The sequence below is a fragment of the Vulpes vulpes genome, chromosome 1, assembly GCF_048418805.1.
Source record: "Vulpes vulpes isolate BD-2025 chromosome 1, VulVul3, whole genome shotgun sequence".
Taxonomy (NCBI): domain Eukaryota; kingdom Metazoa; phylum Chordata; class Mammalia; order Carnivora; family Canidae; genus Vulpes; species Vulpes vulpes.
The window spans coordinates 9,516,104-9,542,324 of NC_132780.1; the positions used below are offsets into that span (position 1 = coordinate 9,516,104).

Sequence of the window (26,221 nt, forward strand, 5' to 3'; positions counted from 1 at the left end):
TATACTCAGGGAGTATTCTCTCCCTGCCTCCTTATTTTTAAAATGGGGATAAAAATAGTTTTCCATTTTAGGGTTCTTGTGAGAATTAAGTTGATACACACAGAGCCACATATATGACCTGGCGAATATCAGTGCTCTATAAATCTCTGCTGATGTTATTGGTTGTTATGTTTATCTCTATAGTGGGAATTTGATAAAATGCTATTGTACAGGATTAAGAGAATTAATCCACAGAAGCACTTAGAACGGAGCCTGGCACGTATTAAGGGCTATGTAACTGTTTGGGTTATTATTAACCCATTTAATAGATTGGAAAACTGAAGTTCAGAGGGCAGTCGGATTCCAGGGTCATCTACTGCTCAGTCTCCCTTCTTCCAAATGCGGACTCTGTTGCCCTGTTTCTCTCTCCAGGAGGAGATGAACGGCTGGCTGGAGGCCGTGGCCGCTTCCGTGGGCGAGCACGCTGAGATCGCCCGCTGGGGACAGACACTACCCACCACGTCCTCCACGGATGAAGGCAACCCCAAGCGAGAGGCGGGGGAGCGGAGGGCCAGCGGGCGCAGGAAGTGACTTCCCACCTCCTGGGCCTGACACACATCCCCGCCCCTCCTGTGGGCAAAAAGACACTTTCTCTTCCGCAGGGGCGGGTGCCTCTAGTTCCACCAACACTGCGGACGCGCCAAGATGGGCACTGGAAAGGAGGGGACTTCTCCTGCACTCCAGGAAGTGGTGGGGGGATTGCTGCCCCTATAGCCATATCTCGGCCCCTTCCTGCTCGCCACCCCACCCCAGGTGCTGGGGCTCCATTATTTTTATGCAATAACTGAGTTGGAGGGGGCGGGTAAAGGGGCCAGTTGAGCCAAGCCCCCTGCCCGGATCTCCAGATCCTGCCCCAAGAAGCTGGGGTGGTAGGGGGCGATAATTCCTGCCCCCCTCTCCGCCCTAGGGATGGGCATGGGGCCGCTGGTGAGGTCCCCTGGACCATCCAGGGTGCTAGGGGGTGGGGAGGGGACGCCTCCTTCCCGCCTTTACCTCACTTCCAATGCTGCCTTGATCTCTGTCTGGGAAGGGGGAGTGAAGGGGCTTTGGCCCCTGCACTCCGCCGTCTCAGAGCCATGCGGTTAATTCCTGACTTAGTTTATTTTTGCAAAACGTCGACCTCCTCCTCCCCACCCCCCCCCCCCCCCGCCCCGCATCCGCGAAGGCTTTTTAATGGGAGGGGCGTCAAAGCTCAAAACTGTCTTCCTCTCTCCTCCCCCCTCCAGCTGTAAATGCCACTTGGTGAGGGGAGGGGCGAGGGGAAGCCCTCCCCCCTGCATGCTTCTGGCCGGAGCACCTCCCTAGGGAGTGGGGGAACAGGGTTGTGGCAGCCCCCATGGTCGCCTGGAGGAGCCGCTGGGGCCTGGGGGTGTGGGGCGGTGTGGCAGGCGCACACTGTATGTACCTATAATAAATCCTTTGGCTTTGACGGTCTATGCCGGTTTGTTCGCGTTTAATGGGCCGCGCCTGGGAGGATGTGTGGGGCGGGGGAGAGGGGGGCGGCGCAGGGAACTAATGGCAGCAGAGAACTTTTAGATGTCCTCTTGATGTGTACTAATTTCGGGATTTAAACACACGTCCCTCACGAAACACCTAGATTCTAAAATTGGGAACCAGAAGGCTAGAGGAATGTTTTGCTGGCCTTTCTATCTAAACTTCCCCAAAGGGGCCTTGCGGTACGCCCCGTCCAGCACAGGAAAGGCGGGGCCCTTTAAGGAGGCGGAGAATTAACTGCTACGAGTGGGCGCTTTGTCCAATCGCCGGCGGCTCCGGGAGGCTCCAGGCCAATGAGCAGGCAGTGGGGGCGGGGCCCAAGTACAGACCCGGAAGCGGGTGCTGGCCGGCCGGCTCGCCCCGGGGCCATGGCAGCTGCGGCGCCTGCAGCCGACGGAGTCCCAGGTCGGGGGCCTCCCGGGGAGGTGATTCATCTGAACGTGGGAGGCAAGAGGTGAGTGTAGGAGATTCCTGAGGCCCCCACCTCGGGGGCGGGGAGCGGAGTGGGAGTACCCGCCTCTCCCGCGGGGAATCCTTGTCCATCAAGGATTGCTCCTCCTCCTGCTGAAGGCGCGAGTGCCTGGACTGACGCCCGAGGAGGGCCGGGGGGAGGGGGGGGCGCGTTCCTTACTCTTCCTCCAACCCTTCGCATCTGCTCACTTTCCCCCCGTAGATTCAGTACCTCTCGCCAGACTCTCACCTGGATCCCAGACTCCTTCTTCTCCAGGTGACCGGGAGAGCGAATTTGGGGCGGGCTGTGGGTGGCGGGAAGAGACGGTTTGGGGAGACTTAATCCCCCCACTCACCCTCCCCCCAACCCCCCGTGCGCCCACACACACCCTGGCCCGTGACACCCGCTCTGTGTCCCCTCCCTGCAGTCTTCTGAGCGGACGCATCTCAACACTGAAAGATGAGACTGGAGCCGTGAGTAGGGCATAGAGCTAAAATAGGGCAGTGGGTAGGAGGAGGGACTGGAGCCTCACTCAGCCCCGCTCTGCCCCATCCATCCTCTGCCTCCCTCCCCGCAGATCTTCATCGACAGGGACCCCACCGTCTTCGCCCCCATCCTCAACTTCCTGCGCACCAAAGAGTTGGATCCCAGGTCTGCATGGGGATAGAGGGACCCCACCGTCTTCATCTTCTTACCCTCAGAATGTTCCCTTAAGCCCCTCAATCCGATTTGGTTTTTTTTTCCTCAATCCGATTTGAATTGTGTCCTTAGAGTTTAACCGAAACACACACACACACATTTTCATTGCCCATCTATTTCATCGCTCTTTAGAATCTTGATCCAGTCAAAATTTGCTACCTCTTGCAATTCTCTGTGCAGTTTTGAAAGCTTCCTCCTCAGAATTCTCGACCAACTCCCACTCCCCAAACTAACCCCTGGTGAATTCTGCTACCCAGGGGTGTCCATGGTTCCAGCCTCCTCCATGAAGCCCAGTTCTATGGGCTCACTCCTCTGGGTAAGTGGGGGGCCCCATTAGCTTCCTCATTGCATAGAAAACGAACTCCTGCTCTCCTGATGCTTCCTCACCCCTCCTCTCCTGAAAGAAGTTAGGGGTAGCGCTGAGAGCATTAGATTTGGTCCTGGGTCTCAAGGGGGATGGGTGTAGAATGAGCTGGGGAGGGGGATAGGATGTGCCTCAGTACTCCCCAAGTCCCAGCCTTCGAGTTATTCCGCCTCAGTTCGCCGCCTGCAGCTGCGGGAGGAGTTGGACCGATCTTCTTGTGGAAACGTTCTCTTCAACGGTTACCTGCCTCCACCAGGTGGGCACAACTAAGGGATGGAGGGGAGGGAGGGCGGATGGAAGACTACATTTCCCATAACGTCGCGGCCCTTGGTCGCCTTGCTGTGAGCCCTGAGACACTATGGGAGTTGTAGTTCTATATCAGAGGCTGGATTGAGGGAAAGGAGGTAGGAGACTGCATTTCCAATGAGGCAGTCAGTGGGCCAGCTACCCGCCCTGAGGCTCAGAAGTGTGCCCTAGAGCCTGAAGGGGGTCTCAGTCCAGGTTTGATTTCCTTGTGGGGAAGCTTAGGAAGAACTGGGGTCCTTTGCATGGAGGGGAGAAATATTAAAGGGGGGGTTATTGACTAGAATCTTCATGGGACGTTAGATCAGCAACCCCAGCTGGCCATGGACAATATACCCCAGTGGTTATTGGGAACTGTAGTCTATGAGGCTTTGCTGATGAGAAAAAGGAATAAAATGGGGAAATTCGACTTACAACTACTTCCCTAACCTTGCTCAATACCTACTTCATGATGTTTGTCGAATATGGAGATCTGTGCTTTTGTTTTCTTAACTTAGTTTTACTGTGTTTTTTTTTTAAGTCTTTTTTTTAAATAAAAGTAATCTTTTAAATAAAGATTTTATTTATTGATTCATGAGCTTGTGGGGCTTTGGGGGAGCATGAAACACACAGAGGCAGAGGGAGAAGCAGACTCCCTGCGGGAAGCCTGATGCAGGACTCATCCCAGGACCCCAGGACTATGACCCAAGCCAAAGGCAGCCATTCAAACACTGAGCCACCAAGGTGCCCCTAAAAAGTCATTTTTAAAAGTTTACTTTTGTAAGTAGTCTTTATACTCCATATGGGGCTCAAAATTCACAACCTCAAGGTCAGGAGTTTCAGGCTCTTCCAACTGAGCCAGCCAGGTGCCCTGTACAAAAGTCATTTTAAATAGAAGCTTTTTATCACTACCTTTATACCTTGAATAAGTAAACGTGAATATAAAATCCCCAGGGCTCCTGGGTGGCCCAGTTGGTTGAGCATCTGCCTTCAGCTTGTGTCAGGCTCCTTGCTCAGCAGGGAGTCTGCTTCTCCCTCTCTTCTGTACTTGTGCATGCTCTCTCTGCCTCTCAAATAAATAAATCTTTCAAAAAAAGAAAAGAAAATCTCCAAATACCAGTGTTGGGATGCTGCTGCCTGCCAGCGAGGTAGGCTTCCATTTTTTAAAGCAAATACTGAAAAGGGAGCACTGTTTTGGCAGCACCAAGCTGATTTGTCCTTTGTGTGCAGCTCAGAGGAATAGAAAAGGGAGTAGCTTGCTGTGTGATTCAGTGTCGTTCGTTGCCTGCCGTGTCCCCACACCACCTAAAATCTTTTTGGCAGGAAACTGTGCCCCACATGTGGGCAAGTCAGTATCTGGCATATTTTAGGTGCTTGTGACTTGGCAATTGCTACAGTTATTACAATCATTGTCACTCTTCTCCTTCTCCCTGCCATAGTGTTTCCAGCAAAGCGGAGGAACCGGCACAGCCTGGTAGGGCCCCAACAGTTAGGGGGACGCCCAGCCCCCGTTCGACGAAGCAACACAATGCCCCCCAACCTGGGCAATGCAGGGCTGCTGGGCCGAATGCTGGATGAAAGAGCCCCTCCCTCTCCCTCCGGTAGGCTTCGGTCCCCTGGGAAGCTGGGGCAGCCAGCCTGGGGGAGGGGGTGCTGCGACCCTGCCCTGATCGCTCTTCTTCCCCCCACCACCCCAGGGCTACCGGAGGAGCCGGGGATGGTACGCCTGGTGTGCGGACACCACAACTGGATCGCTGTGGCCTATACCCAGTTTCTTGTCTGCTATAGGTGCTCAGGGAGGGTGGTGGCCGGAGGCTGGAGCCCTGTTGATGGGAAGGGCTCACACTGAGGGTTGATGATACTGCCCCAACCCCCAGGTTAAAGGAAGCCTCTGGCTGGCAGCTGGTGTTTTCAAGCCCCCGCCTGGACTGGCCCATTGAGCGACTGGCACTAACAGCTCGGGTGCTCGGTGGGGCTTTGGGGGAGCATGACAAGATGGTGGCAGCGGCCACAGGTAGCGAGATCCTGCTATGGGCTCTGCAGGCAGAAGGTGGTGGCTCCGAGATAGGTATGGTACTAGGACTTTTCCAGAACCTTCTGCCCTTTATTTTTATTTTTATTTTTTTTATTTTTTTTAAAATTTATTCATGATATATATATATATATATATATATATATATATATATATATATATATATACACAGAGAGAGAGAGAGACAGAGGCAGGCAGAGACACAGGCTCCATGCAGGGATCCTGATGTGGGACTCAATCCAGGGTCTCCAGGATCACACCCCAGGCCAAAGGTGGCGCCAAACCACTGGGCCACCAGGGCTGCCCCCTTCTGCCCTTTAGAATGATGCTTCAACCTGTTGTCTGTTGGAATTCTCTACCCCATTGGAATTCCTTGGTCTGTTAAAGTAACCCACCCTATATACAGTTCTCACACTTTTGAAGATTCTTTGCATTATTAAGATGTTCCAACCCTTTAGAATTCCGTATCCTGTTAGAATTCTTTGGCTTGTAGAAAAATCCACCCACATAACGATTCTCCCCTCCATCAGAATTCCCTGCCCTGTTAGATCTCCTTGCCAGTAGAATCCCAGAACCTGTTAGAATCTGTATTCCCATTAGAAATCTCTGTTTGCCTTGAAAATCTCTACTGGAGTCCCACACCCCATCTGGAATCTGGCCCACGTAATCCTCTGTAATTCCTGCTGGATTCCTCTATCCTGTAAAGATTTTACAGCCCAACTGAATGAATCCTCTGGCCCTTGGAGCTCTTCCTGCCACCTCTCTTCTGCCCCATGAAGTGGGGTCCTGGCTGAGTTCTCCTCGCCCTCTGCAGGAGTCTTCCATCTGGGGGTGCCCGTGGAGGCCCTCTTCTTCGTTGGGAACCAGCTCATCGCCACAAGCCACACGGGGCGCATCGGGGTCTGGAACGCCGTCACCAAGCACTGGCAGGTCAGAGCGCTGGCCAGCCTAGCTCCCTCTTTCCCAGGTGTCCCAGGGGGGCTTCCTCTCTGCCCCACCCCCTGGCCAAAGCCAGAGACCCTAGCTAGCACTGGGCCAGATCCCTCTTGGGGTGCTGCGGTTATAAAGGCCTAAGGACATCAGATCAGGGACACCTTCTGGAAGGTCTGCTGAGCTGGGGGCTGCTGAGCTGGCAGGAAAGGTGTGGGCCTGCAAAGGACAAGAGAGGATTCTCTAGGCACTGGACGGGGGAGGGGGTGAGTGGAGCTGCTGTAGGAGGCTGAAACCCAGAGAGAGACACGCAGATGTCTGTTGTTCCCCCTGCACCTTCCTGGGCCATGTCCAAAATGGGAAGAAACATACATCTGCAGTGTTGCTTCCTCCTGCAAAGTGCATTTGGGAGAGTCAGGCAGGGGTGGAGGGAAACAGACAAATAGGAACAGAGGAAGTCAGGATGGGGGGACCAAGGGAAGGACGGGTAGAGACAGAGGCCAGGCCGAAAGGTGGTGGCGCATGCAGGGATGCAGAGAGGCAGACAGAGGTGAAGAGAAACAGCTAGAAATCCAGACTCAAAAGAGAGGCCGAGACACAGAACCGCTGACCCTGAGATTTCCTAAGATGGAGAGATAGACACAGGTAGAGATAGGCCTGGAGCAGGCGAGGCTGGAGAAGTAGGCCTAGAAACCCCGGGTGGGTTCTGGAGTTGGGGCTGCTGGGGAGGCCCTGAGGGGAGCTGCTGAGGTGGACGCAGGGTCCTGCCCCCGCCACAGCCCGTCCTGCCGGCCCCCAGGTCCAGGAGGTGCAGCCCATCACCAGCTACGATGCGGCGGGCTCCTTCCTTCTCCTGGGCTGTGACAACGGCTCCATCTACTATGTGGGTGAGCAGCCCCTGGCACCCCTCGAGCCCGAGAACCTCCCCCAGGAAATGGGAGCCATGGGGAAAGGCTAGAGGCCTAGAACAAGCCCGCTCTACCCTCCCCACCCATCACAGATGTCCAGAAGTTTCCCCTGCGCATGAAGGACAATGATCTCCTCGTCAGCGAGCTCTACCGGGACCCAGCAGAGGATGGGGTCACCGCCCTCAGTGTCTACCTCACCCCCAAGACCAGTAAGCTGTGACCGGCTACCCTGATGCTGCCATCAGCCCCAGCCCCCAGTGGGGCTCCCTGCCACTCGCCACTCGTGTAGCTTGACCTAGTGACATTTAGTGGCGGCAGTGGGGGAGGGGGAGTTCAACTCTCATTTAGTCATTCAACAAACACTTACTGGGCCCCCCCCTTGTGTGTGAGCACTGTTCCAGGGTCTGCGCTGTGGCAGGCCTCTCCAGCCAGGGGCAGAATTGGCCACTAGCTGGTCACCTTTTTGTTTCTTTTCCACCTCTGCATTTAAGGCATCATGCTTGCAGGCTTGTAAAACAAAGAGGGTGTGTCCTTTTTCTGCTTGGGACAGTTTTTTAATTTGGTTTCTTGACTTTAAATGCAGAGAAATAGGCTCCTCTTTGTTTTTTATAAATGTATTTTAAATTTAATGAGCAAGTCTTTTTTTGTTATGTTATTTATGTATTCATGAGAAACGGAGAGAGAGAGAGAGAGAGGCAGAGACACAGGCAGAGGGAGAAGCAGGCTCCATGCAGGCAGCCCGATGTGGGACTCGATCCCGGGTCTCCAGGATCACGCCCTGGGCCAAAGGCAGGCGCTAAACCGCCGAGCCACACAGGGATCCCCCTGTTTGTTTTTACTGAGATGTAATTCACATACCAGAGCATTCACTGTTTTAAAACATACAATTCAGTGATTTTTAGGAGACTCACAAGGTTGTGCAACCATCACTACTGTGTAGTTCCAGAACAGGATTTTTATCGCCCTAAAAAGGAACCCTGAACTTGTTAGCCATCATACCCTATTCTCTCTTCTGACAACCCCTGGAAACCTAATCTACTTTCTGTCTCTGGGGATTTGCCAATTCTGGACATTTCACGTAAATGGGGCCATAATAATACTTGGCATTTTGTGTCTGGCTTTTTCACTGAGCATAATGGCTCTTTTTTAAATTTATTTTTTCTTTCCTTTTTTTTTTTTTTTTTAATGGTTAGTGCTTTCTAGATCTTAAGATGTCCTTGCCTACTCCCAGGTTGCAATGATTTGCCCTGTGCTTTCTCCTAGAGGCTTTGCAGTTTTAGCTTTTATTTGTACATCTCTGTCGCTTTTCACATTACCTTTTATGTATGGTGTGAGGTAAGGCTCAGGGTACAGTTTTCTCCCAGCAGCCATGAATTAGGTAACACACCTAACCTCACACCTGTCTTCACCTTTCCTCCACGGAAGGCCCCTTGCTGATTTCATATAGTTATTCCTCTCTTACCTCCACCCCTCCCTCTCCCCACCACCACGCTGTCATGTTTACCATTTCTCTCTGTATTTGTTTCTGTCCTTACAAAATGGGTGCTGTCAGCAGGCTTTGAATGCACACAAATGGTCCTGGGCATATATGTCAATTATCCCCTTACTTGTGCCCACCCTGTCCTCAGTTTCGTGTCCTTCCGTTTTGCTGTGCACAACCCTAACCCACTGCTTTGAGCCACTGTACAAACTATGAAAACCATGCTTTACCCACCCACATTCCTTAAGATGGCCCATTAAGTTTCTGACAGTTGCAAAACAATTTTCCCCCCTGCTCTGGAAGGTTGGCGAGGGTGGGAAGTCCCTTAGATGCGGGTTACATTTTCTTTCTTTTTGGGGGGGGGAGGGGGTACATTTTCTTATCTTGTCATCTGTTCATATGTCTTTATGTGTTTCAGCCTTTTGCTCTGTCATCCCACCTCCCTCTGTGTCTGTCTGTTATTATATCCTTGCAGAGATCCAGTTTCTTGGCTCCCTTTGCCTCCCTGTTTTTCTATTATTATTATTTTTTTTTTTTTGTCTCTGTCCTCTGTCTTACCGCTTTCTCTCTCTCTCGGTCTTGTTTTCTGTCTCTGCTTCTCTCTCTCCGATCTGTCCCTCTCTCTTTTCTTTTTTCTTTTTTAAGGAATGTAGTTTAGGGCAGCCCGGATGGCTTAGCGGTTTAGCGCCGCCTTCAGTCCAGGGCGTGATCCTGGAGACCCAGGATCCAGTCCCTTGTCGGGCTCCCTGCAGGGAGCCTGCTTCTCCCTCTGCCTGTGCCTCTGCCTCTCTCTTTCTCTGTGTCTCTATGAATAAATAAATAAAATATTTTTTAAAAAGGAATGTAGTTTAATTTTTTTAAGATTTTATTTATTCATGAGACACAGAGAGGCAGAGGGAGAAGCAGGCTCCCTGCGGAAAGCCCAATGCGGGACTCAATCCCAGGACCCTGGATCACACCTTGAGCCGAAGGCAGATGCTCAACCACTGAGCCACCTGGGTGCCCCTGATCTGTCCCTCTCTTCATCCTTGACCCCTCCCTAGGTGACAGTGGGAACTGGATTGAGATTGCCTATGGCACCAGCTCAGGGGGCGTGCGGGTCATCGTGCAGCACCCCGAGACCGTGGGCTCGGGGCCCCAGCTCTTCCAGACCTTCACCGTGCACCGCAGCCCCGTCACCAAGATCATGCTCTCAGAGAAGCACCTCATCTCAGGTGGGCCTCGCTGTGCTGCCCCAGCTGCCTGTCTCCCTACAGGTCAATGACCCAGATGGGAACGTGAGACCGAGGCATGTGGGTGTCCCCTGGGGAGAGAATTTTAACCTGGGCAGTAATTGCAGAAGTGGGAGAATGCTGTAAGGGGACCCATCCAGCCAAGAGTGAGTGATTTATCAGTTCTGCAAGCATCGACTGAGCACCTACTGTGTGCCCAGCACAGAGGGTAAGGTGATGGACAAGACAGGCCAAGTCCCTACCCCTGTGGAGCTGGTGTTCTGCTGGGGATGGCAGATGAGAAGTAAATCAGAATAGAAGTCACCAAGAGGCATGATGAAGACCATGGATAAACACAGAGCTGTGTGAGCGGCTAGAGAGTGGTGGGGTCACTGGGGAAGGAGCTTTGAACTGAAATGAAGGAATGAGCAGTGCAGCATGGTGGGGACGAGCCTTCCAGCAGACAGAACAGGCATTGCAAAGGCTCTGAGCAGGAGGATTGGTGCCCACCCCTGGAGTAGGGTGGGCGAGGGAGAGCGTAGAACTTTGTGAGCCACGCAGAAGATTCTGTCCTTGACCCGGATTGGGATGGAATCTCAGGAAGGAGTGCTGCGAGCCGAGGAGGGCCTTGACCTGACACAGGTGTGCACAGGGTCACTCTGGCTGTGTGTGGGGATAGACTGAGGGGGCAGGATGGGAGCAGGGAGTCTAGATAGGAGGTGATGACAGGCAGGACCAGGGTGGGGACCGTGACAGGGCTGGGTGGGATCAGGCCCTGAAATGATTTTGGAGGCAGAGCCAGTAGGGTTTTTAACCATGTCGAGTTCTGGGGAAGAGCGAAATTGTCTGAAAGGGAAGAATTCAGAGGGGCCTGAATCCTGCCACCTTTGCAGGGGCCATTGTGGGGCTCGGGAGGGTTGGGCAGTGGGGATGCTGTGGCTGGCCTGACCTGCTGCCGCCCATGTGCTCCTCAGTCTGTGCCGACAACAACCATGTGCGCACGTGGTCCGTGACTCGCTTCCGAGGCATGATTTCCACCCAGCCCGGCTCCACCCCGCTCGCCTCCTTCAAGATCCTGGCACTGGAATCGGCCGATGGGCATGGCGGCTGCAGCGCTGGCAACGACATCGGTGCCTACTAGCCCCTGGCCCCCCTGCCCCATGCACCCTGCCTGACCCCTGGCCCTTCACCCGACCCACCCAGCTGACCTCCTTGACGTCCATTCACTCCCAGCTGCCCCACCCCACCATTGAATTCTGTTACCCCATCAATTCCTCTGACTGCCACCTGACCCAGGACCCCCACCCCACATCCCTGAACTCCACTGACCGGTGGCTGACCCCCAATCTTCTTGGAGCTCGCCCAATTCCAGAAACCTGGGAATGGGGACATAGGGTCCTGAGAGGGATTCATCCGTGGGGAAGGAGGCAGAGCCTTGGGGCCCAGAGTCGTAGGCTACCCAGGTGGCCCTGACTCCCACCCCCAACACTGTCCTGGCCCAGGCCCATACGGCGAGCGGGATGACCAGCAAGTGTTCATTCAGAAGGTGGTGCCAAGCGCCAGCCAGCTCTTTGTACGCCTTTCATCCACTGGTCAGCGGTGAGGATGGTCCCATCCAGCAGGGGGGCCAAGGTGGGGGGTGGCGGTGGTCAGAGGAAGAAGGCACGATACCAGCTGGGTCATGTCCTGAGGCCAAAAGAGGGTCCTAGTCAAGGGCCATTGGAAGGAGCAAAGGCTAGGAAGGAGCATGAGGCTCCTAGGTTTGGGGCCCGAGAAATCAAAGGGATGACACATGGGGGTGGCAGTGAAGCTGGAGAAACCCCAGATGCCCATGCTGGATCCCAGGGTGGTCAGGCCCCAAGGTGGGGCAGGAGGCATGGGCATGGGCACAGGCGTTGGGGTCAGGGGGTGAGGACACAGGCACCTGTGGGGGCCTAGCGGAGAGGCTGGCTGCAGGCCTCTGAGGATTTTCTTGAGGAGGGACCTCCCACCCCCCCAAGGTTCCCAAGGTTGGGAATGACCAAATAGGACATCAGTGAAGCGCCCATGGTCTGGGGGTTGGAGCACTGGCTAGGGCATCAGTGGGGGATGGGGCCTGTCGATCATGTGATTGTGGGAAGCACTGAGACCCCCTGAGCCTGCTGGGGGGCCGTGGCCACTGTGGGAGCTGGACCTGGAGTTGGACAGGAGTCCAAGAGCCCAGGGAGGAGGCTGGGGGTGGGAGGTGGGGTGTCCATGGGAGAGACCCCGCCAGAGGCTGAGGGGAGGTGCCAGGCGATGGTGGTTGCAGAGGCAGGACCTGAAGCCATGGCCTTGGGGTCTGCGGCCCGGGAAGGGTGTCGGGGTGACCCGGCTCCCCTCGGTCTCAGGGTGTGCTCCGTGCGCTCCGTGGACGGCTCCCCCACCACGGCGTTCACGGTACTGGAGTGCGAGGGCTCCCGGCGGCTCGGCTCGCGGCCGCGGCGTTACCTGCTCACCGGCCAGGCCAACGGCAGCCTGGCCATGTGGGACCTGACCACCGCCATGGACGGCCTCGGCCAGGCCCCCGGTACGCCCTGCCCGCCTCGGGGTCCCCCCTGGCCCCCAACCCCCGCCCCTGCCCTCTGTGCCCTTCATCGGTCCCCCTGCCCCCCCCCCCAGTCCCTTGCCCAGTGATCCTCGTCTTGACCCCCTGACCCCCTTCCTCGCCCCCAGCCGGTGGCCTGACAGAGGAAGAGCTGATGGAGCAGCTGGAGCAGTGTGAGCTGGCCCCCCTGTCTTCCTCCAGGGGCTCCCTCCCCAGTCCCTCTCCCCGCACCTCCCTCACCAGGTAGGCACAACCCCACTTCCCCCTCTGTGCAATGGGAGAGGGGGCAGGATATGGTTGCGGGGCTGGGGGTGCTGCTCGCCTGCCCGGGATGACCCACACCGACCCCCATCACCCCTCCTAGTCTTCACTCCAGCAATACCTCCCTGGCTGGCTGGCGTGGGAGCCCGAGCCCCCCACAGGCTGAGGCCCGGCGCCGCGGGGGAGGCAGCTTCGTGGAACGCTGCCAGGAACTGGTGCGGAGCGGGCCAGAGCCCCGTAGGCCGCCGACACCAGCCCCTCGGCCCCCCACGGGTCTCGGAGCCCCCCTCGTGCCCCCCAAGGTGAAGCTCAATGAAACTTCCTTCTGAACATAACTGCCATGGTGCCTTTGGATACCCAGGTCCTGGGGGGCTCTGGTGCCTCCCTGCTTCCTGTCAGAGCCCCGGATTCAGGGCCAGGGCCTCCTTGGAGTGGTCACTGTTACTAGGCCCCCACTGTCCCCTCTTGTGGAACCAAAGTCACCCTCCCCTAATAAAGTTCTCACTGCCAACACCTTGCTGACGTTCTTAGAGGCTTTGGGGGACCCCCAGGGAAGGGGTAGGAAAGTTGTGGGGACCAACCAGATGTCTGGCTGTAGATTCAGGAACATCTGGCTCTCGGTTCAAGCAAAGAAGGGGAACGGAATGATTTACCCCTGGCTTCAGGCATAGTTGGATCCAGGGATTCAAAAACTCTTCCAGAATGTCTTTCCATCTTCTGGGTTTGCTCGCCTCTGGGATGCATCATTCTCAGTCAGGTTTTCCCTTCTGGGTGCCAAGATGACTCCAGGTACCTCCTTAGCAACTTCTTTTTTTCTTTCTCTCTAGCAGCAGCAGCAGCAAAAAATAATAATAATAATAAAAATCACATGACTGATTTTTAGTGGCTTGAATTTAGTCAGATGGCTGTCCCCTGAACCAATCACTAGCGCATGTGATGGAGGCCTTCCACTGTTCCAAGGGTCACCTGCCCTCACAAGCCAGGCGGTGAAATCAGCCCCATGTTGACAGACTGGAGGAGGAGTTTCTGGAAGGTGAATCAGGGTACTGTTACCACAAGCAGGGAAGAATGGCTACCTGTCAACAGAGACACAGATGTTGGCTCTGTGATCACCACATCCTTAACATTTGTACCCTAAACTTCACCATGCCAAACACCTTGCCTACATCCCTGGCTGCCCAGTCTCATCCCTTTCTGCCTTTTCCTTGGGCCAATGAAGAGAGAAAGAGGGCCAGACTAAAAACAAGGGGTTTTAGAATCTGTTCATTGGAGAATTCCAGGGTTTTTGGAATGCCAGGGTTTCTAACATAGTGGAAAGGGGTCCAGAATGTTAGGGAATCTAGAACACAGAACTATTCCAGAATGCTACTGGATGGATGACATTAAGGTTCTCCTCTGCATTTCAAGTAATCCAGAAGTTTCTTGACAAAAGGGCCTGGAAGTCAATGATTCTAGAACAGAGGAGTGTTCTAGAATATATGTGACTCTACATTAATAGGAATATTTTGCATGCCAGAAATTCTGGAATGCCGAGAATTACAGGACACAGAAAGCAATCTGAAGTACTAGAACATCTAGAGCATAGGGTATTCTGGGATGTCAGCTCCTCTAGATCACTAGAGGGTTTGCTTGCATTCCAAGAAATCCATAATGGCCGGGGCTCTGGATTGTCAGAGAATCCAGAACATGATTGGGAGATAAGGGATCCTAAAACATGAGTGTTCTGGAATACCTATGAATCTCAAGCTCTGGAAATATTTCTACATGCTAGGACATTCAGAACCCGGGGGATATTTGAATGTTAGGAAGTCTAGAACATAGGAGGGGGTGTCTGGGATGTCTGGGAATCTAGAATGTGGGATGTTTTATAATTCTCACAGATCTAAAATATTGAGATAGTTTTTCCTTGCCAGGGAATCCAGAACACTTGTGTTATTGGAATGCTGGCGATTCTGGAACTGAGAGAGAGAATGTCAGAAAATCTGGAACACTAAAGAGATTTGTCTGTTTGTTAATACCGGTGGTAATACCCTGTGTGTGAGCACAGAATGGGAGGAAGCTCCCAGAATGCCACGGCTCTAGAACTCTGAGGGATTCTGCAGGGTTGAGATCAGAACAGGATCCAAAGGATGACATAGAAACGACCCTGGAAGATACTGGCACTGATGGGGAGAAATTGGGAGCTGGGGACTCCAAAGTCAGGGGGGATGGGAAGCCAATACCATCCCCGGAAGTTGTAGTGGTGAGCCAAAGGCTGTTGCCTAGCAACGAGCATTGAAGATGCCCCGGATCCCTGGCAGAAAGGAGAAATTTCGGCAGCGCCCCCAGCAAATGCTCCAGCCACAGGGTAGGAGGTGAGGAGGAGGGCAATGGGGGTAGGGATGGGGGTGTCAGGACACGCTGTCCCTCAGGGCCATGTAAACCGGGTTGCAGGGGGCCTCACAAAAACAGGGATACAGAGCACATTCAGTGGGCAGCAGGCACTCCATATCATCAAGCTAGGACAGCCCACGAATGCCCGTGAGTGGGGCTTGAGTGTCATCGTTACTGCTCTAAGGGGCTGCATGTCCCTGGGTGGTGGGTGGGCCCAGATTCTAGGTGTCAGTGTGGGAGGGAGGCGTGGATTGCTGGAGGTGGCAGTAATAGTGTGAGTGTGGCTGTGTGAGTTACCCGATGATGCCTCTCTGTAACGGGGGAGGCTGAAGGGGTCGCCGATCCACCCTGCACACCCTCCACGGGAAGAAAGCGCAGGAGTAGGGGACCAGGATGAAGCTGGATCGGTTGATATTCTTAGCCTAGGGTGGGGCCCTATGGTCGGGGCAGGTGGCTTAGTATCCTGTGGGGGTGGAGCCTGTGACTTGCTGAGGGCGGAGCTAAGGATCCAGAACCAGAAATCTTGAGATCCCTCACTCTGCCTCCAGGGATGGGGCCTGGAACCCGGAGGCGGGGCGAACACAAGGGGGTGGGGCTTGAAACCCCAGAGGCGGGGCGAACATGAAAGGGGTGGGGCCTGGAACCCCGGAGGCCGGGCTAGCGTGAAAGGGCTGGAGCTTGGGATCCTAAGTAGGGGTCTGGACCGGGGTTCGCTGTGGAAAGGCGAGTGACCTGAAACTCGGAGAATTGTGCAAGTAGGAAGCCAGTTCTGAAGCTCAGGGGGCGGTGACTTTGGGAGAAGCGAAGGAGTCTGGAACTCCCTAAAGAGTGCAGGTGACCCCCTAAGGGGGCCTCCCCCGTGGCTTGGCGCTCCGGAAGGATGGTAGAGGGCCCTACGCAGGGAGGGGACTGGAATTCCCTAAAGAGAGTCTGTAACTCTGTCAGTGGGAGGGGAGCTGTCGGGAATCTTTAACGATTCTGGCTAGGGAAGGGGAGTCTGGTAAGCTCCAGGGGCAGCAGTGGATGGAGAGGCGTGTGAGAACAGCTCTTTGAGACCCCCCCTGGGAGAAAAGTCTGTGGGTCAGAGGCTACAGCCTTCTGAAGAGCAAACTTTTGCTAGTTGGGCCCGGAACCCCTGAAGCATAGGCCCTCGAGAAGGGGAAATCCTTTGGGACGGTAGAGGCCCTCTAACGCCTGGGGCCTTAGAGGTGCCAGACCTGGGGCTTACTGTAGGATTAGCGCTGCTCCCCCAGAGTCCTGAGTCTCTTGCGTGAGAAGTGGATACCTCTAGAGGCTTCCAGCGTTTACACCAGTTGGGCAGCAAATTCTAATCAAATTCTCCCCCAACGGTGAGCAAGGGATGAGGCCTGTGAGAGTCCAGTTCAGGGGACCCTGCCCGCTGCCTACGCATCCTTCCCAGCCGCGGGAGGGGTCCCAGCACCTCCACCCTCCGGCGTCTCCTTCCCACGTCGGTCCCCGACTCCCCGATCTACCCTCCGGCACCGAGACCTCCAGGCCCCGGCGCCCCCCGCCCGGCACCTGTCCCTCTAGCCCCTCCCCTGCCGCCTTCCGATTGGCCGCGCGGGCAGCGCCCCCTGGCGGCGCCGGGCTCTGATTGGCGGGAAGTTCGCAGCTGCTAGGACTGTGGAGAAAATGAGTCGGCCTCGGGCGGGGGCGGGAGGCGGGGCCGCGCCGAGCCGGACCCGCTGGACACACGGCCCGCCTGGAGCGGGACTCCACGCCGGACACGATGCGGCGGCCTGGCCCCAGCGGCCGCCGCCCCCTTCTGCTGGTGCTGCTGCTGCCGCTCTTCGCAGCCGCCGCCTCCGCTGCCAGCCCCAGCCCCAGCCCCGGCCCCAGCGAGGCCGTCGAGGTCGCGGGGATCCCGGGCCGCCGGGCCGGGTAAGCCCCGCTGCGACCCCTTCTTCCCTGTGCCCCCTCCACCCAATAAGCCTGGTGGCCCGGAAGGACAAGGGCTCGCGGGTTTAGGGGAATAGAACCCAGTGCTTCGGGGTAGGGATGGAAGAGCCAGAGCCCTCGGGTTTACTAGGACCCTCTATTTTTGCAGGGGTTAGAATCCGGGGAGTCCTGAAATTTTGAGGCGAGGGATTCGCCGCCGGTGTGGTAGATGGATAACATGGCCGCAGGGAATTCTAGGGGTTTTGGGGGGAGAAGGGTCCCAGCCTATATGGGGATGGGGCTTTGAGTTTTCCGACGCTGATAGATGGGTGGGGCCCTCCAGCTGGGATCGGGTTCCCAAGCTTCTTGGGTGCCTAAGGAGGAGGAGTATCGGAGGTTACGAAGGGATTCTATGGTGGGGCTGAGACGTCCTGGTTTTCTAGGGTTTGGGAATAGGCCTGGATGAATTAAAAGGGACCCTTGGATTTTCCTAATGACTAAGGAAGACGTGGACTTCGGGCTTGATGGCGGAGGGGCTTGCAGGGGGTTGTGCGGGGGCGGGGGGTTCCTCAGATTTCATGAGGGCTGGGGATGCTCTGGTTTCCTAGAATTAGGATTCCAGGCTTGAATGAAGGACCAGTGATTTCGCGGCAAGAGATCCCAAATCTCCTATAGATTTGGGGGGTTATAGCTACCCTTCCTGTCTGCGGGTGACGAGTTCCAAGGAAGCAGTCTGCCCAGCACCCCCACCCCCCGCCCTGCGGCCCAGCGCTCCGTTACAAAGGCCCCGGGCTCCGCTCCCGCCTCGGTCTCTGCGAATGCGTTTAGTAACCCGAGCCGCGCCGGGGGCGGGGCCGGGAAGGGGTTAACCCGGAGAAAAGGCGGGAGGGAATACGGTAAGATCGGGGGTCCCGGGGGCTCCCATCCGGGCAGCCTCCCCTCCCACTGGGCCCCACCCGTCTGGAAAGAGTCCAGGCGCCCGACGTCCCCTCCGCAGCATCTCCCCACTGCCCTTCTCTCGGGGCCAGAGCGCGCGTCCTCGTCCCTCGCCCCCCTTAGCCTGCGGATAATGGATTTGTCTGGGGGGCCCCCTGGTTGCGACGCACTTGCGCTGGAGCTGAGGACTCCGCTCTCCAGAATCTGAGACCCTCTGGGCGCGGAGATTTCTCGAAGAACGACTCCTTCCTCCTGGTCAGGCGGGGAACTGAGGCCCAAAGACCAGGAGATGCTGGCTCCAGGACGCAGCGCGTGGAAGGGCAGGAACGGGCTAGACCTCAGGCCTTGGGATTCCCAGTTCTGGGCTGTGGCTCCTTCGGTATCCCCCTCCACCTCAGCACCCTGCTGGACCCACAGTCAAAAGAGGACCTCCCTCCCCAGCTGCTGAGGCCTGTGGAAGTGGCGCCACCTGCCGGCCACGCTCGGGATGACGGCTGAGTCAAGGACAGGGACGTGCGGGGAGGGCGGGTTCTAGATTCCCAGACAGTCGGGGCTTGGAAATGCGCTTAGAAATCCTCTTTGCGTCTTTAAAAAAAAAAAAAAAAAACAGTTTAAAGAAAGACTTTAAGATGTCCTTACCAATAAGACTTTACCACTAGACACCAGTAAATAAATAAAAGTAGGTTTGCTGTGACCTTCATCCCCAGAGAGTCTAAGCCAATTTGCCTCTCACTGTTTAGACGGGGAAACTGAGGCATCCAGCATAGCGCCTCCGATTGATCAAACATCCATTTCGAGTGCTCCCAAGCCTTCTCTTGGCTCTCCAACCCCCTACCCCCCATTGCCCTCTTTGGGGAGTCCTAGGGGGCTAGGGGCCTGAGTGACTTCCACCCCTGTTTATAGTCTTGCTGTTTGTCGGTGCTGCCCAGGCCGATCGCCCAGGAGAAGTCGCTGCTTCAGAGGTGGGTTCTTCTAGGTGGGGTACGGGTAGGGAGTGAGAGAGGGTAAGAGCAGAGGGGTCGGGCTCCCTTCCTCGCGCCTCATCCCAGCTGGAATGCCAGATGCACTTGGTGGAAAGAAAGACTCAGTCCCTTCCTTCTCCACTTAGTCCCTGGCTGTCTCCGAAGCCTCCTGCAGGGTCGAGAGCTGCCCGCCCGAAAAGTGTGCCGGCCCACAGCAGTGCCTGACCCCAGTGCCCCTGGTGGTGCCGAGCCCCAGCCCCAGTGTGAGGAAGAGACAGGTGTCCCTCAACTGGCAGCCACTGACGTGAGTGTGCGATCCCTCCCCTACCAGATGCTCAGGAGCTCCCAGCTCTGCCTCCGTCCCGCACACCTTTCTCTCTGCTCCCTGCGTCTCCTCCCTTCTTCTCTATCTGTGTCTCTCAACTTCTATCTCTGTTTCTACGTCTCCTTTGCATGCCTATCCCATCCTCTGGCTTTTCCGTCTCTATCTCTCTGCCCTCTCTCCATGTCCCCTCCCTGTATTTGTTCTTTGCCATTTCTGTCTGTTTCTCCCATCATTACCTGTCTCTAGTCCTCTGTGTCTCTCTTTTTCCTCTTTCTCTCCCTTCCTCATCTGTTTCTTCCCCATCTTTGTCTCTGTTTCTCCCCAAGCCTGTGAAGAACCCTCAAGGTCTGGCCCCCGGAAAGGGATTGGAAGGAGGGAGGGGGGTGTTGGGAGAGCTGCTACCGGGAGATCCCCTGGCAGGGAAGGGCCCTTCTAGCTGCGGTGGGCGTGGGGGGAGGGGGTGTCCGTCTAACCGCATTTGTCTCCTCGGCGCTCTGCTCCCCAGGCTGCAGGAGGCCCGAGCTCTGCTGAGGCGCAGGCGGCCCCGCGGGCCGGGGGGCCGGGCACTGCTGAGGAGGAGGCCCCCACAGCGCGCCCCTGCCGGCCAGACCCGGGGTAAGAACATCCGCCCTTCCTCTGCCGGGGGGCAGGGGGTGGGTTCCGGGCCAGATAAAGCCGTCTGGTTCCCACGGTCCAGCCGCCGCCTAGCTGCCCCCCGTTGTAGTTCAGCCCACCCCCCAGCCCCTCAGGACACGGACCCTCTAGGGACCCTGGCGTCCGGCCGCGAGAGGTGAGCCCGGGACAGGGCCAGACGCCGGCCAGAGGCGCTGACCCGCGGGGGTGGGGCCGGGAAGCCAGGCGTCCGGGCTCCCTGCGGCCGAAGAGGGGGGCGCTGTCCCGGCAGAGAGCGCAGCCGAACTAGCCCAGACAACAAAAGCGATTGTGCGGGTTGGCGCCTGCCCGGTCACCGAATGCCCAAAATTGCGGGGCGGCTGGGAGCCAAAGGCCTCCCCCTGCTTCCCCGACCCTCCCCCTGCCCTCCTCCCACTCCAGCTCTCGGCCCCTGGGTTAGCACACCCCCTAGTCTCCACCACCCTCTAAAGTCCCCCTCCTGCTGTGGCCTTCAGCCCAGATGTGTCCCCTTCTCCCTAAAGTCTTCCAGATGTGGGCATCCGGCCAGATGTGAGGACCCCCGCCCACAGCCTCAATCTGCCGTTTGCTCTTATCCAATTCTGACTTCTCCTACCAGGTGTGGGGGGTCCTGGCCAGATGTGACTGCATCCCCAATTGTGCCCCCGCCCCAGCGTCCTGCCCACAATTCAGACCCCCGATTCCTTCATGGGCCCAGGTGCACCGACCCTTCTCTCCCCCAGATGTGCCACCTGGCCGCCCAGCTGTGCTTGACAGCCCCCTATCCAGACGAAGCCTCTTTCTCTGTGTCTAGGGCGGTGGAGAATCAGCCTTTACCGGCCTCCCCAAATGTGGCCCCCACTCCTCTTTCCTCTTTATTGAGTCAGCCCCGTCTGGGGGGAAACCGGCCCGCCCCCACCTGTTCCCTTCCCCGCTGCTCCCCTGCGGGCCCCATTCACTTGTTGGTGCGAGGCGGGGGCAGACGGGGCGCCCCCCTCCCCCCTGCGAGTCTAGCGCCCAGCCTGCGCGCCTCTGGCTGCGCGCCCAGCCCCACGCGCCCCCGCGCGGCCGCCGGGGAGGGAGTGGTGGGGAGGGGGGGCCTGAGCGGGGGCGCGGCCGCCCTCCCCCGCAGGCGGGCGGGCGCGGCCGGGCCCCTCGGGCGGGCTGGGGCGGCGGCGCGGCGGAGCGCGGCGCTGCAGCCATGGCGGGCGGCGCGCGGGTGTCGCTATTGGTGCTGCTGGCGCTGCTCGGGCCGCAGCCCGTGCTGGGCCGGCCCCGAGAGCGCCTCCGCGTGCGCTTCACCCCGGCCGTGTGCGGCCTGCGCTGCGTCCATGGGCCAACCGGCTCCCGCTGTACCCCGACCTGCGCGCCCCGCAACGCCACCAGCGTGGACAGCGGCGCGCCCGGCGGGGCGGCCCCGGGGGGACCCGGCTTCCGCGCCTGTGAGTGCGGGGTGGTGGTCCCGAGGGAGGGGCTCCCCGGGGGAGGAGGGTCCCCGGGGACGGGAGAGACAGTCCCCCGGGGAGAGGGAGCCCAGATGCGGTGTGCAGGAGTGCTGGGGAATCCCTGGGGTATTTAAGGCAGGGGGACTTCAATTCCTGGCTTTGGGGGTTGAGTCCTGAGGGTCCCGATTTTGCAAGCGACGAGGCTTCTCAGGGACCTGTGGCGTCCCACGTGAGGGGATTGGGGCCGGCTTTCATGCCTCTGAGTCCAAGTGGGAGATACCAGAATGGAGGGACCCGGGAGCTCTGGGGAAGGGGGCCCCAATTCTGAGATTGTAAGGAGTCCCTGGAGACCAAGGGAGACTTTCAGGGCCCTGAGGGGTGTCCCAGTTTCTGTGTCTTGGGTGGGAGGGATTAGGAAAGCCCAGGATGAGAGTGCCTGTGAGGAGGGGGATTGGGGTGAGAAAAGTTGATCCCAAGAGCTGAGCGGGTCCCTAGGAGGGTCTCTGCAGGCCCCTGAGTTGCAAAGGTCGCACGTGGGAGAGAAATCCAGATAGGAGGCCTAGGGGGAGGGGCGCCCCCTGGGGGCCGAGGGTACAGGAGGGTGCGCACGAGGCACCCCTGCAGTAGGGAGCCCCCCGCGGGCTCAGGTGAGGTGGGGAGGGTGGGCCACCTGTTGGCCCCAGGGTGCAGGGATGGGCGGGCCCTCCGGGTCGGGGCCTACCTGCCCCCAACCCCAGAGGCCCTCTGGAGTGGGGAGTGGGGGCCCCTGGCTCTGAGAACTCGCCCAGCCTGGCCCCCAGCCAATCCAGCCCTGGCCGGCGTGAGCTCATCTCCCGCCTGAGCCCCCGCCCGCTGCCACTCCCTCTCTCCTCCCCTCCCTCCCTCCTTCCTACACTCCCTCCCGGCCCAGCCCCAACGCGCCCGTGCCAGGCGCCGTGCCCAGGCGGGTGCCAAGCCCCTGGAGGCACAGGAGGGGATTGTGGAGGAGGGTTGACCCCGGCAGGACCCCGATGTCCTCAGCTCCTTATTCATCCAGAGGCGTGGGGCATGGAGTTGGCTGTGCCCAAGTAGCGGTCCGTCGCGGGTGTGGGAGCCCCAAGGGAGCTGGGTGGGGGGCCGGCAGTCAGACCGAGAGAAGGTGGAGAAATGCCCGTGGAGGCTGAGAAATGCCCTGAGACCTAGCTGGATTACCCTGACCGCCGGCAGAGACCCTTCCTATTTTGGAATCCTGACTCCTAGTTAAGCCTCTCCTGCTACTCAATTAAGGACCCTTATTAGGACACTCTGGAGTCCTGGCCTGACTCCCCTAAGTAGGGGAGCCCAGAATCTCAGCCGTCAGACCCTAAGCCTCCTCCCCACCCCTATCAACAGACTCCAGAGACCAGCCCCTCCAGTGAAGTTCCCTCCCATTCTTCTGATGTAATCCCCCCAAACTGTGCCCCTCACCAGAGAACTCTGTAGTATTGTCCCTCAGCTACTCCTCCCTACTTTCCAGAAACCCCAGATTACAAACCCTATGTAGTGATAACTCCCCTCCCTAGCTGAATTCTCTTTCCACAAAAGACTACCATTCTCTTATATTTCCAACTGAGTGCCATCAGATTCCTGATTCCTGTCTTTCCAAGCCTTGCTTTTCCAGCTGACCCCCTCCCCAGGAACTTCTGATTCATCTATCTTCAGAGAAGCCCAGAGTTGGTCTTGATCAGCTGATTCTCACAAGAAGACTCTCCAGACACTGTGCTCCCCCTACGTAGCCATTAATCCAAAGACTCGAGCACCTAATCCCTTAGCTGGGAGGGGACCGGGATCCACAGTATCCTAGAATCTTCCCAGACGATTGAGGCTCTTGTGTCCTGGGGACTCCCAGGGAAACCCATTTCTCCACGTAAGCCCTGTTCTCAGCACCTTCAATCTAGCTGTCCCCTAGAAGGCACTAGAGTCCTGTTTTCTAGGTAACTCTCCCCAAAATAATTTAACAGACTTCTGTTGAAAGGGAGCTTCGGTTTCCTGTGAGCTGGGCTCTCTTTCCATTCTAGAAACCTTGAGCCGTCTTTGAATCCCAGAGTACTGCTCTCTATGTGATCTCCTTCCAGGAGTCCAGTCCCTTTACCCTTCGAAACTGAAGTGGCTCCCTCTATGCTTTCCCTCTCTCCAGTGTGTGGCTCAGAATCCCACACACGCCTTCCTGGACGGCCCCAGCCGCCTGCCCCCTTCCTCCCCTCCGCACAGCTGTCTCCAGCTGTTCCCTGCAGCCCCGGGGGAGAGAGGGAGGGGGTGCCCTCGCAGGATACGTCCGGCCTTCTTTGGCTCAGAGGGCTCGGGGCTCCCCAAGGGTCCGGAATGCGGAGCCGCCGCCCTACCCCCGCCGCACCCCTCTCTTTGTTTACCCCGCCGCACAGCTGGCAGTGCCCCGCCCAGAGGTGGCCGGGGGCCCAGCGAGGGCGCGCAGCGGGGAGAGGAGGCGCGTTCCCGTCGCGGCCCCGCCCCGGGGCTACAGGAGGCGGGAAGGCAGGGCTGGAGCTCTGCAGCCGGAGCCGGAGGGGAGGTGGGAGGGGACAAAGCGCGGTGGGTGGAGCCAGGACACCCGGAGAGCCAAGGAGGTGGGGCCGGAGGAGCGCCCGCCGTGGGGGGGGGGGGAATCAGCGTGAGGGCAGGAAGGTGGGCGGGGCTAAAGGCGCAGGTTAAACACCTTGACAGGCGAGGTTTAGAATCCGGCGGATAGAGGGTACCGTGTGCGAGGACCTCAGCAGGGGGACGCACAACTAGGGGGCAGAGCTTGAGTGTCGCGGACCCGGCCAGACGGGGATGTGCGTGTACCTAGAACGGTAAAGAGACAGAGCTGGGACAGGGGAGTGGTGCCCGGGGCGGGGCGGGGGGCAAAATGTCGATTTAGTCCATGGAAGAGACCAGCGCCGGGTCTGCGTAGCTAGAACAGCATGCGACCCAGCCAGATGATGGATGGGCGGGGCTAGATGCTAAGGAAAGAGCTAGAGTGGTCGGGCTGAGCCAATGGGCGGAGACAGCGCTGTCGGGGTGGGGCTGAACGCCTGGACTCGGCCTCGAAGTGGGACGGGGAGGAAGGGCGGAGTGACCTGAAAGTGAATGAAGAGCCCGAGGGCGTAGTGAGCGGACCCAGGGGGCGGAGCTCTACCGGAGGGCTGTAGGACAGGACCCTGCCAATGCAGGTGTCCAGGGTTGGTGGGGGTGACACAAGACGGCTCAAGGCGGAGCGACTTACAGGGAGGTGATACTTGTCGTATAACGTTAGGGTCTGAGCTAGCCTCTCTCTCCCCCCAGTCCTGTGTCCCTTGATCTGTCACAACGGCGGGGTGTGCGTGAAGCCTGACCGCTGCCTCTGTCCCCCGGACTTCGCTGGCAAGTTCTGCCAGCTGCATTCCTCGGGCGCCCGGCCACCGGCCCCGGCCATGCCAGGCCTCACCCGCTCGGTGTACACCATGCCACTGGCCAACCACCGCGACGACGAGCACGGTGAGGAGAGTGCGGCCGGGGTCCCCTCTGACCCATCTTTCCACTATCTCGCCGTTTCTCTGACCCTCATCTTTCCTGCCTTCCCCTGGGTACCCTTCTCCCGTGCGCCCTTCCCCCCATTCCTAGTCCCACTCCGTAAGGACCCGTGTAGACACGCCTCTGCCTTGCCGTGCCTCCCTCCAGGCGTGGCGTCCATGGTGAGCGTCCACGTGGAGCACCCGCAGGAGGCGTCCGTGGTGGTGCACCAGGTGGAGCGCGTGTCGGGCTCCTGGGAGGAGGCGGACGCCGAGGCGGTGGCGCGGGCGGAGGCGGCGGCGCGGGCGGAGGCGGCGGCGCCCTACACGGTGCTGGCCCAGAGCGCGCCGCGCGAGGACAGCTATTCGGATGCCTCCGGCTTCGGTTACTGCTTTCGGGAGCTGCGCGGAGGCGAAGTGAGTCGAGCGGGTGGGGAGGGGCCCCGGAGCGTGCCACCACGCGGGGGCGCGCTCACCCAACGCTTCTCCGCAGTGTGCGTCCCCGCTGCCCGGGCTCCGGACTCAGGAGGTGTGCTGCCGAGGGGCAGGCTTGGCCTGGGGCGTGCACGACTGTCAGTCCTGTTCGGAGCACCTGGGTAAGCCCCAGGACGTCCCTGAGGTGCTCGGAGCTGGGGAGAGGTGATAACCCCGTGGCTCCTGGTACCCGGCCTGTAGACCAACCGTGTTCGATCCTTTCCACTCTGGAGCTATCCAGGCCGCTCTGGGACCGCCCACTCTACTTTCGGACTTGGCTACTCTGTTCTCACCCCACCTTTACGCCCAGACCCTACTCGTGCGTTTCCGGAACCTCCCACTTTGCCTTCTCTCCCACCGCCTAAGGCCGTGCACTCAAGCCACACCCGACATCTTTTAATCTCTCCCATCCCTCTTTTGTCCCCACCCATCTATTTTCCGCTCCGCCCGCCCCTGGCCCACCCCTCTCTTCTCTCTGCAGGGATTTCCGACCGAGTAGGGACCCCAGATGGACCGTGTCCAACCGGCTTTGAAAGGGTTAATGGGTCCTGCCAAGGTGAGGGGGTGGGTGGCAGGAGTGGGAAGGGCTTGCTGGGCTTTGCCCGCTGGGCTGGCAGAGAGCTCATCCCTGACGCCCCTGAGACCACTGCGTTCCTCACAGATGTGGATGAATGCGCGACCGGCGGACGCTGCCAGCACGGGGAGTGTGCGAACACGCACGGCGGGTACACCTGCGTGTGCCCCGACGGCTTCCTGCACGACTCCTCCCGCAGCAGCTGCATCTGTGAGCCATTGGGAGGGGGCCGAGGCTGGATCCCGCGTCTGCGCCCCCCAGCCCTCAGGCCCATTCCAGAGCATCCCTGGGCCTTAATTCCCTAAGACTCCCCAGATCCTCCCAGACTTCCCCCATCACTCCTATTAGACCCCCCTCAGAACGTCTCAGACTGACACGCCCTC

At 58.2% G+C, this 26,221-nt stretch overlaps 3 protein-coding genes across 15 annotated transcripts in view; all 3 read left to right on the plus strand.

Annotated features, from left to right (window-relative positions):
- SPTBN4 (spectrin beta, non-erythrocytic 4) overlaps positions 1–1,473 on the plus strand; it is a 76,111-nt gene extending 74,638 nt beyond the window's left edge. For all 7 annotated transcript variants that reach the window (XM_072752927.1, XM_072752931.1, XM_072752937.1 and 4 more), the window contains one exon: positions 412–1,473. In XM_072752927.1, coding sequence (XP_072609028.1) covers positions 412–570 — 159 coding nt within the window. In that variant the 3' untranslated portion in view covers positions 571–1,473. The remainder of the gene's footprint in view (positions 1–411) is intronic.
- Positions 1,473–13,230, plus strand: SHKBP1 (SH3KBP1 binding protein 1). The gene is made up of 18 exons (XM_026010011.2): positions 1,473–1,987; positions 2,207–2,260; positions 2,412–2,457; positions 2,562–2,635; positions 2,941–2,999; positions 3,223–3,303; positions 4,769–4,930; positions 5,027–5,117; positions 5,207–5,397; positions 6,176–6,291; positions 7,091–7,178; positions 7,292–7,408; positions 9,723–9,893; positions 10,865–11,020; positions 11,393–11,489; positions 12,260–12,438; positions 12,585–12,699; positions 12,821–13,230. The coding sequence occupies exons 1-18, from the start codon at positions 1,827–1,829 to the stop codon at positions 13,044–13,046; spliced, it is 2,184 nt and encodes a 727-aa protein (XP_025865796.1). The 5' UTR covers positions 1,473–1,826; the 3' UTR covers positions 13,047–13,230.
- Positions 13,231–14,974: 1,744 nt separating this feature from the next.
- The window catches only part of LTBP4 (latent transforming growth factor beta binding protein 4), a 28,134-nt gene continuing 16,887 nt past the window's right edge, over positions 14,975–26,221 (plus strand). The window contains exons 1-9 of one of the 7 annotated variants that reach the window (XM_026010008.2): positions 14,975–15,071; positions 18,829–18,887; positions 19,053–19,191; positions 19,718–19,827; positions 24,585–24,776; positions 24,960–25,207; positions 25,284–25,386; positions 25,746–25,820; positions 25,926–26,048. In XM_026010008.2, the coding sequence (XP_025865793.1) occupies positions 14,998–15,071; positions 18,829–18,887; positions 19,053–19,191; positions 19,718–19,827; positions 24,585–24,776; positions 24,960–25,207; positions 25,284–25,386; positions 25,746–25,820; positions 25,926–26,048 (1,123 nt within the window). In that variant the 5' untranslated portion in view covers positions 14,975–14,997. Of the gene's footprint in view, positions 15,072–16,523; positions 16,993–18,828; positions 18,888–19,033; positions 19,192–19,717; positions 19,828–20,988; positions 21,285–24,584; positions 24,777–24,959; positions 25,208–25,283; positions 25,387–25,745; positions 25,821–25,925; positions 26,049–26,221 lie in introns of those variants that run through there. The other 6 variants (XM_026010009.2, XM_026010006.2, XM_072752970.1 and 3 more) reach the window with 6 other exon arrangements.